Genomic DNA, 13,217 nt, shown 5'->3' on the forward strand with positions numbered 1-13,217 from the left:
TTTTGAAGAAATAAGTAACATCACAGTATAACGAGTGAAGAAACAAATTTTGGTCACAGGGCTTAAATGGATTCTGAATAACACTATTCAATATGATGGACATAAAAAAAAATAAGATAAGGGCAAATGGTATTATTAAGATCACAGTAAAATTCACAGTGACTCCTAGTACTTTGATACTACAAAGAGACAGCTTGGTGTAATTTAAATATACTTTAAAATTCAAAATATTCACATTTTGAATTTCATGAAATGTTAAGGGGAGATAATTCATAAGTGATGATTCTAAATGTCTGAGTTTTAGAAAAAATTGAGGACAAATTATGAAATGAATATTGAGAGTTTATTTTGCTTGTTATTATGCAGTAATTTTAAGTGAAAACAATGAGATTTGTCATGTTTTTTTTTTTGTATTTGTTTTTAGGTGTTTGTCAACATGCCTTCCATGACAAAAAAAAATAGACAAGGAATTCTTATAATGTGATATATTTTACTGAAATTATCCAGAATTACTGTATGGCACAAGTCACAAGGAATTTCAATACTTATTACATTACCATGTCAACCATCTTCTTGAAATTTGTGTTTTAAATAATGCTCTTATAAATGATCTCCCCTTAACTCCTAGGAAATGCCAACTTATATAATTTTGACTATGGCTATAAGAATTGTTAATTGATTGAAATTGGAACATCTGTATTATCACTTGTAGCATTATTCTGAGCATTACAATGATAAAAAAAATGATTTAATTAAGTCCTGAATTATTTCAACCTTTCATCAGCGTGCTAACCACTTTTATTACAATAGAAGAAACAGTGAATTGGTTAAGGTGAGGAAACAGGGGTTCTGGAAAAGTCCAGATTGTCAACAGAAGAGACTAGCCAGTAGAACTAAATCTCACCAAAATCTTCTGTCAGGTACCCCAAAGGCTGGGCTCTACCACAAATGTGTTTACTAACATTCAACCAGTTTGTGAAAGACCCAAAAGCTAGTCAATGTCGTAAAAAAAACCCCGATTATTAGCTTTCCTAAACTAGATTAAGGGATAGTGCTAGTTGTACCAGAAAGAGGATATTGACTGGGCCCACGTCCAACAATGATGTGATCTTACATGTACTGCCAGCAATCAACTAGTTGGATATTATTTAGGTGATGGGCAAAATATTCGACAACATAACATGTTTTATTATACAAATACAATATACTTGTACTTATAGAAATATTATAATTTCTATTATGCATTTCTTTATTTACCCTTCAATATGTATGTAGAAAGTCACTGTTTTTTTCATGATCCCTGTGATACTTGTAGGTTCATTGTTTTAGACTTTCCAAACATCCATTCAGTTTTCTATTCTTTGCTTCACAAGTCAGCGTTAGTTCCAATAGTGGAAAGTATATAAACCTTTTATCATTCAGTTTGATTGTGAATGTGTTAAGAATGATTGAAGTGTAGCAAGGCAGATATCTGACTCATAATATACTTTGATTTGACCTCAGTACATTGTATCTTGACTTTTATAATTTAACTGCCACAATAGTATCCAATTATCGTATGTGAAAGTGTCTAAAGTGTATAATATAAATGTTAACATTATTGCAATTTTTTTTGTAACTCCAAAATATATGGCATACATGACTTTTCTAACTTGAAACTTTGGTAATTAATTTTCAGTAAAAAAAAGAATATTATACAGTGCTCTGTGTCCCCCATCTGCTTCCAAAGATTCAAGACAGCAACTTTGGGATAAAAATAAACCATATGCAACTTGTCATTAGGTTTAATGGTACAAGGGGCTTGTCCTAGCGTTCTTGGGGCTATGTCCTTGTGTTCTTGGGGCTATTTCCTAGCGTTCTTGGGGCTATGTCCTTGTGTTTTTTGGGCTATTTCCTAGCTATCTTGGGTTTATTTCCTAGCGTTCTTGGGGCTATGTCCTTGTGTTCTTGGGGCTATGTCCTTGTGTTCTTGGGGCTATGTCCTTGTGTTCTTTGGGCTATTTCCTAGCGTTCTTGGGTTTATTTCCTAGCATTCTTGGGGCTATGTCCTTGTGTTCTTTGGGCTATTTCCTAGCGTTCTTGGGGCTATGTCCTTGTGTTCTTTGGGCTATTTCCTAGCGTTCTTGGGTTTATTTCCTTGTGTTCTTGGGGCTATGTCCTTGTGTTCTTTGGGCTATTTCCTAGCGTTCTTGGGGCTATGTCCTTGTGTTCTTTGGGCTATTTCCTAGCGTTCTAGGGGCTATGTCATAGTGTTCTTGAGTTATGTCCAAGTGTTTTTGGTTGAACATAACGTAAACCTGTATGTAGGTCATGACAATTTATTACACCTTAGTATCACTCTACACATTGAAGAGATTTTAAATAGGCACTGCAAAAACCCCTGTCCTGAAAAAGATCAACAAAACAGGAGGTAAAATGACAAGGCAAGACTTGAGGTCAGATTGACAAGCTCACCCAGGACTGAAGAAAATGGAAAACCTTCATAGATGATGTATGTCCTGCAAATGATGAAAGAGTTTAAGTCAAATTAAGTCACTGCCTCACACTGTAATGAAATAAATACCAGGTATGAAAGCACCATCACAATCATCGAAATAAAATATAAACACAACTCATATTCAGCAAATAAGAGTATTTATTCAAAAATATATTAACTTTCAGATTTACACATAAATATCTAAATAAATTAAATTCAATCTTTACATGGAATTGACACCACTTTCAATGTCACAAATTAAATTAACTAGATTCATAGACACTATTGTGCAGTACAGTCATTATTTATCACTTCCTGAGATAAAATATATAAGTAGGTACCTAATGATATGGACATTTTTCAATCTGATGTCATACATTATGTATTAAAGTCCCTGTATTCCAATGTTCTATGTAGAAATTAGGAGCTGGAATAAAATCCCAAGAAAATATAGTGTGTATTGAACAATGTTGAAGTTAAAATGGAAACTTAGGGGGATGAATTCCATTACTTATTTATTTGTCCTGATGAAAACAAAATGCAGTTGAGAAATGTATATATATATATTCAGGGGAGATAATTATCATACCAATTAATATTAAAGCTATGCAATGTTAAAGTACTAAGAAATAAGTAAATATGTGTTGGAAAAATTTTGAAATATTTTTAAGATGCTTTTCATACCTGTAGATTAGTCTTAATCTGTCAAACATCATATGTAATTCTCATATGTATCAATTTAAAGTCAATTATGTTTGAATTGTACTGTATTGTCCACAACTTGTATAATGTATTGTGTATGCTTGTACTGTCAAGACCCTTTCTACATGTATTTTGTCATTAACCGGCAACCTAATTTATATATGTATATGTGAAAATTGTCTGAGAGTAGGAAAATCTTTAAAATATTGAGAAAATATTGTCAAGTTTTGAATGGAATTATATTGATTGATGGATTGTTGGGGTTTAATGCCCGAGCAGCAATATTTCAGCTATATTCAGGCGAAATGGAATTATAAACTGATAAATTGTAATCAGGGTCTGCAACAATACATAAATGTTCAAGATTGGTAAATTAAAGGACCCACAATCATATTTAATATTTTAGGTCTACACCAGAATTAATGTATCTAACATGTAGTAACTTCTGATGAACCATTTCTAGAACACACCTACTCAAAGCAATACTAACACAAATACACACATTTACATAGAAACACACGTAACTCCACACCTATCCTAACTAGCCAATAGAAAGAGACTTAAAGTCCTCCATATCACAGTTTTCTTTGATGACTTCACAATCTATTCTACTTCACGACTTATCTGATACAAATACACACCAATAAACATACACGCAGTGACACATTTCAAAAGTTCACAAATCTCATTCAAGCAAATTATTACTTTTCAAAAAGACATTTAATAATGCATTTTATTCAATAACATCTTAGACTTGCTTCATTTTTTTTCATTTCATAAAAATATTCAAAGTAAATATAGATGATCCGGAACATAATGAACATAAAATTTGGACGGAACAAACACATTGCACAAAATAAAACATCAAAGTGTTTTTCAGAACAGCACAACTATGTAATTTTGATTTTAAAATATGACATTAAACAAACACATTTCCAGCACTACAAAGCACATGGTGAAGCACCTGAGTGCATTTTTACTGCCAATCTATATAAAATTCAGACACTGACAATGGAAGTGTTGATTCATGGTGCAGAAAAAACTCAAGGAAAAAACAATTTTTTACTGTTTCTGAATAAGAAATAAAAATGCATTTGATGGGTCTGATATGCATGCATCATCTCCGCCTGATACATGTATTTATAAAGACTGCAACATAAATCTGAACAATAAATGGATGGATGGAATATCATACAAATACCAATCTTTCCCTCCATTAGTCATAAAAAAATTATTGGTTAACACATATAAACATCTGGTTATGACGATGCGAGTCATGCTAACAAATTTTATAATGGACGGAATGTTTATCGAATTTCATTCCTTTAACCGTTTGGTTATGGTCACAAAGAAATCAACTAACAAAAACTGACAATTACTGACAACAACAGCAGAAGGTTTGTTCAGTTTTACTAGTCTTCATAACTTCCACATTTAGACAGCTGAACACCATATTAAGGCTTCTATATTCTTGATTTTACAGCCAGTAATACAGCTAAATTCAGGGAGTTTTGTAACCATAGTACTTGTAGTAAGGGAAGTATTGTTAATATCAGAATGTCTCCACTGGACCTCAAAGTACTACACACTATCGTTTAGTGTGTCTTTTAATAGTGGCTTCAGTTCCTTTTCTTAAGGATTCTATATGAGAATCAATTAACTTTTCTAATTCTCTTGCTCTTTGGTTTTCAGCTGCTAAGAATTTCTGTGCTACAGATTCCCCAGGGTTGAACTGTGAAATATAAACAATTATTTCAGCTGACAATAAAATAATGATAGAAATTATCACTAGTACTACAGCAAGCCAAATGCAACAACACGATGCTTTCTGTCAAGACATTTGAAATTGACATCTGAATTTGTTTTTTACTAATGTCACGTGATTGTAATAATGAAAACATTCATTTAGATCCTAACATCAATTTTTGCAAAACTGCATTGTACAATATCTGAATGAAAATAATTATTAGATATTACCGGTAAATAAAAAATAAAGAGATATAAGAATATAACAACGGTGCAAAATACAGGGATGATTTTATGAGGCTGACCAACAAAGCAGAAATTGGTAAAATTGGAAATTAATAAACAGTAAAAGAAAGAATTAAAATCCATATTTCAAAGCGAAAAAAAAAAATTATCCCTGAAAACAAAGTAATCTCTTGCATTTTTATGCGGTGTTTTAAAATTAATTTTGTAAGTCCTACTTAGTGTACCTTTATATTTTAGTTCTTTCTTTTAATTAAAAGAGATGCTATAAAGGACTTTTAATGAATTTATGATGAAGAGACAAAAATATTTTCCTGAAATAAAATATAAACTATAAATGCACTTGTTAATAAACTAAGTAATAAAATACCTCATCAGGATCTAGGGGTTCCTGTATACTCTCAGATATTGACATAGGACGGCTACTTAATATCGTAGAGAAACTGTTCTCATGGTGATCTTCATGGATATGGTTACCACCATTCACCAAATGTCTAGGTTCACCATCATGGTGATAATGTTCGTTATCACTGATTGGTAAATACGGATCATTATCACTAGTAATGTGTCCACTATCACTAGTATAGAGTCTATTTTCTCGTGTGTAGTGTCCATTTTCTACAGGATAGTGTCCATCTCCTCGAATTTCATGATAATCTTCTTCTGATGCTAGAGAATGGAGATCTATTTCTCGATCATTATGCATTCCTGTGTAAAAGAAATCACAGTAAACAAATGATGACACAATTGTCAACCCCAATGTGATTCAGTATTCTACTGGTAAATACCATGTACCAGAATTAATTCTGATATGAAAATAAAGTAAACAAAACACTTTCAATCTTTGTTTTTGTATCTGATACACTGTTTTTGTATCTGGTACACTATTTTTGTATCTGGTACACTAGATCAAAATTTCAATTAGGTTTTTATAAGTTTATTTTAAACTAAAAGCAAATCTGAAGTAGCAAGCTTATTTGAAGACAAACTCAATATTTAAATTTTTAAGCCACTGAAGTTGAATACTTTCATTGCACCCATCCTTTTAATCATTTAATTTCTTACTGCATGTCAATGTATAATGCACAAACACTGTATAAAGTTCTATAAAAGTCCATTAAATGTTCCAAATCCAAGAAGATGACAAAGTCAATGAATAAAGAAAATAGAAGGATATCAACCATTGGCATTTCAATACTGTACAGTGCATAATTTTAGCAGGGATGCTTTTTTTGGTGCATTTAAGCGATCTGTCTAAAAACGCCAAAATAAATTCCAAAAAAATATTACTCTTGACTTCAATACTCTGTGAACCACTTAGCATCTGCAAAAATTAGAAATGCCAAAATTTTACGGTTATCTTTATACACCTGCCAAAGTAACCCCCCCATATGGTATAGAAATACAGATCTAGGTTCCTATTACTCAACATAATGCTATCGCAAACAATTATTACTCTTGCCAAACAAAATCTACAAAATAAAAGTATAATATAAATTTTTACCATGACAACAGCAACAACAGTGCCGTAACAATATACATTTTTTTTTCGGTCATATAAAACTGGGTTTTTAATAAAGCATTTGTCCCATGAAAATATTTTTGTTTCCCTGGAAATCGAAAGTATAGTACACATTATAACTCTTAGGAAGATTACATAACATAGCTAAAATCGCACATACCAAACTGGTTTTCATTTCTATCAATAACTAGTTGATCTTCAAGTCGTGATTTCTGCATGCGTAGAAGCTTAATTTCTTGTTCGTATCTCTGTACTGTAGAGGTCATCTGTGTTTCCATGGCTTTTATTCTCCTCTGTGCTGAATCTTCTATACCCAGCATACGTCTGACGATAATATACACAAACAAAATAAATTGGTGATTTATGTCATGATTTAAATGTATAGATAGCCATTGTCATTTTGTCCAAAATAAAGTGCTGGTAATATGCTCCGTAAAATCATTTATAGGATAAGACACTGGCCAAACTACTATAAAAGCAATCTATTGAAGTCTTGTACTCATTATTTAAGTAAATACTTGAAAATTCTTCAGGGCCTGTGCATATCAAAACCAGATTGTTTTAAGTAGCTGTCTTTGTAAGAATCATGCAAAATCTGGAAAATGTGATACACTCCAAAAAAAGGCTACATATTTTTATTTTTGTAATTAAGTTGTTTTATGGGTCTATACTATGAAATGTGTAATTATTCATTCAAATCTGCCTGCTCTTAGGAGTTAATCAACATTGAACATTGAAAATCCAATAGATTCTATTGTATTTTAATGTTATTTACCGAGTTATCTCCTTTACTTTCGAATTCTACAGTGCATTCAATACAATTTTTATCTCCTATGAGCACGGGTTATATGAAAAACCAAATATTAATTTTCATTTACTAGAGCATTTTAAATAAAATATCAAAAATAAAAATATGTAGGCTTTTTACCTGTGAATCACAATTTGCATGATTCTTAGCTGGAGTACTACTTAAAGGTTTCCAAAAAGAGTTCAATTTACCAACATTCAAAATATATTTAAACTGATTTAAAGAGACTTTATAAAGTGTCTGGTTTAGACAGGTTTTTGGATTATTCAGGGTTTGGTTAAGATAGATTTCACTATAATTACCAATAATCATGCCCACAAATTGTTTTTTTTAAACACAGCTTGTTTCCTTATATCATAAAGCACCTAAAGCATTTAATGCTATTTTTAACATAAAATTCATTTGCAAATTCATCCCGCTGAAAAACATACAACGATACATTTTATGTCTCATTCAAGCAAATCTTGTGAAACAATCATTTCACTAGACATGCATTGACATTCATTTCATGAATCTTTCAAACAATCAAGCGTCACTTTTTAAACAAGATGAAATATCTTACATCCAGCGCATTATCTCTGCAAGAATCTAAACATTGCATCTTAAATTTGTGGATATATAAAACATGCACATTTCAATACTACAAAATATAACTCTAAAAGTCATATTCAATTATAAAACTTCAAAATGCTTTTTTTTTCTAGATTTAAAGGATGATGATGGTTATAGAAATGAATCAAGACAAGTAATAAAACATTGTGGATATAAATGGTTGGAGAGAATCATGTGGAGAAGAAAAGACGAGAGTTTTCATGCAGATGATCCATTTAAAAGATGTCCATGAGCACAGGTTAAAACCACACAGTAGTTAAGATCACACAGATGAACGATGCATTGTGTTTCACCTTTTTATTTCAGACATTGAACCAAGGCTAGAAAATATATAGAAATTTAGGTATTAAAATATTTACTCTGAAAAAATTATACACATGTATACATATATGGGTCTATTGAAAAGATGACCTAGACACTACTTGTAGTGTTAAGTGCCAGTCCACATAAAATTCAGACAATGCAAATAGTAAAGTGATTCATGGTGTAGAAAAACCCACCGAACAAACAATACTTTGTCATTCTACATATGCTATATATTTACATAGCAATATTTATTTCTGTATTCAGATCTGCACTTTTTAGAAAACCATATACATGTATTTATCTACCACTAAAATCAACCAAATCAAGCAAAATCAAGAACAATAACTCTTGCAAAGTTCCAATTTCATGTACAATCTATATAATTTTTATCTCAAAAGTGCAACAACCAAATGAAACACTAAGCCTGGTTATGTGATCAGGAACTGTTTCTAAACAAGAAATTAAACTGAATTCGGTGGGTTTTTGACATACATGAATAACCTCCTGTCTGATTTTTATAAAGACTGATACTAAAGATGTTTATTGTGATTGTGACATTTCCAAAAGCTTACCCTTCTTCAAAATCACTAGCAAAAATAAATAGAGACTTTCTTTCAGACAAATGCTAATATTTGTAGATAATATTAGATAATTTAATATTTTTTCAACGAGATGAGCATGAAAAACCCCAGCAAGTTGAAAAAATACTTAATAATCTGTTTATCACTGTTTTGCTGAATTATAAGGCATTAGTTTTCTATTATTTTCAATTTTTTTTTATCTAAATATGTTAGTTTTATAAGCGCTGCAAAATTTCCTTTCGGTTTTTTTTTTTCAGCGACGTGCTACGTGACGTCACATATGTTGTGCAGCTGTGATACACATTGTTTTGAAAAAAATTGGGTAACTATGACAGTCACGTTTAACATTTGTAGAATAATTTTGGAATTTATTCATTCTAATCGGGTTAGTTACTGTATTTAATCATTTTCCATTATAGACTAGAAAACATTGCCACAAATTAGCCATTATTTCATTCACAGTAAACAAACAGACGGTTATTTGGGTCGTCAAATATTCCTACACTGTTGCTTGTATGTCACACGGGGACATGGAAACTAGCGATAACTTTCATTCTCACTTGACTGGCATGAGATTGAAAATTATCGTATAGCAAGATCAAAGGGATTTTAAACAAAATAGCGATAACATAAGATATCAATTACAATGTATATGTACACATATTCATAAGAGACACGTAATGCATTTCTACAGTGTCAGTGTTAAAAAGCAGTTTCAATATAAAATAACAAGAAGTTGCTTGCTACATCGTACTAAGAATACCCCCACTCAACTATTTACGGTAAGCAGAGAGTAGATAAACAAGGAATCTGGGGAGACATGGTTCAAGTCATTGCTTAGAAGAAATACACATTATATCTGAGCATTCTCTCCTATAGAAGCTGAGAAATCTGTTTAAAAAAGTGTATTGTACGGACAGACAGACAAGCTGATTGCATGCCCTCAATCTAATGAGTGGGGGTATAAAATCTACAAACTTTAAGTCATATTTCATGTTAATTACTAGTAAAGCATTTCTGTTTTTTATTGAATCATGCATATAAAACAGAAAATAGGGTGGAAGTCTTAACAGCTGTACACACCTGTCTTCAATATCCCTCATTTCCTGTGCAGAGGCCTCTGATTCCCTTAATGCTTGTCGTAGCTGTTCCTCAAACTTCTCTTCCATTTCATTCATCTCCTCTCTCATAGAACTTACATCTTCCTTTAACTGTCTATTCTCATGCTGTAAATAATATTTTAATAAATAATTACCAAAAATCACATTCTGAGAAAAACAATTAACAAACTGCTCAAGACTGAAGTATGTATAGTCCACCCTTTTCAAAGATTAGTATAGTAAAGAGTACCAGTATTGGCTTTGTTCATTACTTACTTAAAGGCATAGACTTGAATTCATGCCGAAATTTTAAAGCAAGTAATAAAATTAACTTCAGGGAAAAGAGCTGTCTTCCTTTGATTAAATGACAATGGCCAGATGAACTTCCTTGGGAAATGATCAAACTTGCTATCAAACTTAGATGAAAATATCAATGAAATGATAGAAAGTTTAAATCTCCTTGTTAATTGTCCACTTCACTAAGACGTTCAATCAGAAGCCTATCATTCAACCATGGGAAGACTATATTACTCACTGTAAGAAATATGAAATATCAGCATTTTGAAAACGAGTCTTAGTGTAGATACAGAAGTCACTAAAACTGAATCAGGCAATAGATAAGGCAAAGAAATTCATAATCATATTTCACAATTATAACATACAAAAAAAAGCCAACATCTTGTCGAAGCGATCTGTGAAGCCATTTAATAAGCATACCTTGACCTTGACCTTGACCAGCAACAATTAAAACATAAAAACCAAACATAATCACATAAAGCACACAATTAGCACTTCTTATTATGAAGTATGCTTAAGTAGCTGTCTTTGTAAGAATCATGCAAAATATGAAAAATGTGATACACCCCAAGAAAGGCTACATATTCTTATTTTTGTAATTAAGTTGTTTTATGGATCTATATTATGAAATGTGTAATTATTCATTCAAATCTGCCTGCTCTTAGGAGATAATCAACATTGAAAATCCAATAGATTCTATTGTATTTGAGTGTCATTTACAGAGTTATCTCCCTTACTTTTGAATTCTATATTGCATTCTATACAATTTTTATCTCCCATAAGCATGAGTTATATGAAAAACCAAATGTTAATTTCTGTTTACTAAAGCATTTTAAACAAGATATCAAAAATAAAGATATGTAGGCTTTCAAACCATGTATCACATTTTGCATGATTCTTAGCTGGAGTGCTACATAAAAGTTGCTATTCTTTTACTGTCAAAAGCTGTATTGATATAACATATAGGTACAAATGTATGTGAATACTATATCTAATAAGTGCAAATAGCAATTTTCACTTCAACATACAATTATATAATCACTCACAACAAACTATAGCTTTATAATATAAAATATTGCAAATGAACAAACAAAAAAACCTGTTCAGACTTTGGTGTTTCCTAAATACCATTGCAAAGGAAGAGAATTATGTAGAAATTTGATTTACTGGGAAAGTATTGTCGATCGGTAGAAAATACTTGCTGAAAACTCTTTTTATCATAAATTTGAATTTTTGCTACGGTTTCAATAAAAATTTCAATAAGAACCATCTCAGTATATTGGTTTTTTTATCCTTTGAACATTATAACACTTGAAATTACATTATTGTTGTTTCAAAAAGAATTTTCATAACAGGATCTTTTCAACAGTATCATCTTTACTACATGAGGATTGTTAAATGTCTTAAAACTACGAACATAAAAAGATCCATGCAACAACTGCCGAATAAAAATAACTACCACAAGGTCACTAATTCTATTGCAAATAAAAACTAAAATATTTTTCTACCTCTAATTTAGATACAGTTGACTCATAAGAGCTTTTGAGTGCCCGTAGGTGCTCCTGAGTATGGCCCTTATCAGCATGAGACTGAGCCTGCTGTAAGATGGTCTGTCTAAGGTGGCGGTTCTCTAGTCTAAGTGCTTCAATCTGTGCATTTGAAACCTAACAATAGGTAGGGTCCAACAAAAACAATGGTTAGTTTTGGTTACTATAGCAACATAATGACCCAAGTTTGTGAATTATCTTTTGGTAGAGTAAATCACAGTAAAACCTGTCTAATCAAACACCTTTTGGACTTTAAAATTGGTTTTGTTAAGAAAGGTGCTTGGTTTACAAAGGTTTAAAATACATTTAAATTGAACAAAGGTTCAAAACACATTTAAATTGATGTAAATGTGTTTGGTTTAGACAGGTCTTCAGATTAGTCAGGGGTCAGTTTAGAAAGGGTTGCCATACTTCCTAAAATTTTGTGAAAACAAAGTATCAATATATAAATAAAAATTATGCAAAATCTTCTATTTTTTAGCATGTGAAAACATTGATAAGGCTTTTTGAATAAAATGTAGATAACAACTGTTCAATATTCACAAACTGGGACAATATGATTAAATTAAACATCATATAGCTAGGTAATGTAAAGTATGGTTTAATGTAATGTAAAGTATGATTTAATGTAATGAAAAAATGAAAGTATAAACTTTTCAGAGGACAGTGTAATTTAGCCTAGCACAGTCTTCATAGATTAGTAGCTGATCAAAAAAGCAATTCAAAAAAGGTGGACCCAGTCCAGTAACTTCAAGTTTTTTTTTCTTAATTACCAACAAAAAATTTCGAGCATAAAGGGGGCTGTACCCTTGGTTCCACCTATGCTAAAGATATTTCATTATTAATTCCACATTTTAAGTCGTCATGACAACAAACTTTATACTTTACTTCAATAATTTTGAAAAATTCACTTATAAACTACTAGTTTTGTCAATATCCATATCTGTCAAAACTTAACATGATTTTTCTACCAATTCCTAACTACATATGAGATCTATTCAGGAAGGGAAATCAATAAACAAAATAACAGACCATTTTGTCTTAACTGCAGAGTAGCCTTTGTGCATGCCCAATATACACTTCCACAAAGAATTTTTTTTTCTATCCAAAGCCCTAAATTGTGGACGCATATGACACCCAAGTTAACAACCAGCCTGCAGTTAGGACAAAAGGGTCAATTCATGTGCAAACCTGTCCCCTCTTAAAGATGTGATGCAGAAAATGTGATACATGCAAAATGATATCAAATGTGTTGATAAATGTGAAACAAACAAAAT

The 13,217-nt window shown here is 31.4% G+C and overlaps 1 protein-coding gene across 22 annotated transcripts in view; it reads right to left on the reverse strand.

Moving 5' to 3' along the window:
- Positions 1-2,617: 2,617 nt before the first annotated feature.
- The window catches only part of LOC148626026 (centrosomal protein of 63 kDa-like), a 34,305-nt gene continuing 23,705 nt past the window's right edge, over positions 2,618-13,217 (reverse strand). For 13 of the 22 annotated variants that reach the window (XM_088569597.1, XM_088569599.1, XM_088569601.1 and 10 more), the window contains 7 exons: positions 11,902-12,057; positions 11,493-11,513; positions 10,080-10,222; positions 8,403-8,429; positions 6,850-7,013; positions 5,538-5,875; positions 2,618-4,910 (listed from right to left, as the gene is read on the reverse strand). In XM_088569597.1, coding sequence (XP_088425723.1) covers positions 4,767-4,910; positions 5,538-5,875; positions 6,850-7,013; positions 8,403-8,429; positions 10,080-10,222; positions 11,493-11,513; positions 11,902-12,057 — 993 coding nt within the window. In that variant the 3' untranslated portion in view covers positions 2,618-4,766. The remainder of the gene's footprint in view (positions 4,911-5,537; positions 5,876-6,849; positions 7,014-8,402; positions 8,430-10,079; positions 10,223-11,492; positions 11,514-11,901; positions 12,058-13,217) is intronic. The other 9 variants (XM_088569610.1, XM_088569595.1, XM_088569594.1 and 6 more) reach the window with 5 other exon arrangements.

The sequence above is a fragment of the Perna viridis genome, chromosome 2 (genome assembly GCF_037379345.1).
Source record: "Perna viridis isolate PV_CMFRI_1.1 ecotype Kerala chromosome 2, ASM3737934v1, whole genome shotgun sequence".
In the NCBI taxonomy this organism is placed as follows: domain Eukaryota; kingdom Metazoa; phylum Mollusca; class Bivalvia; order Mytilida; family Mytilidae; genus Perna; species Perna viridis.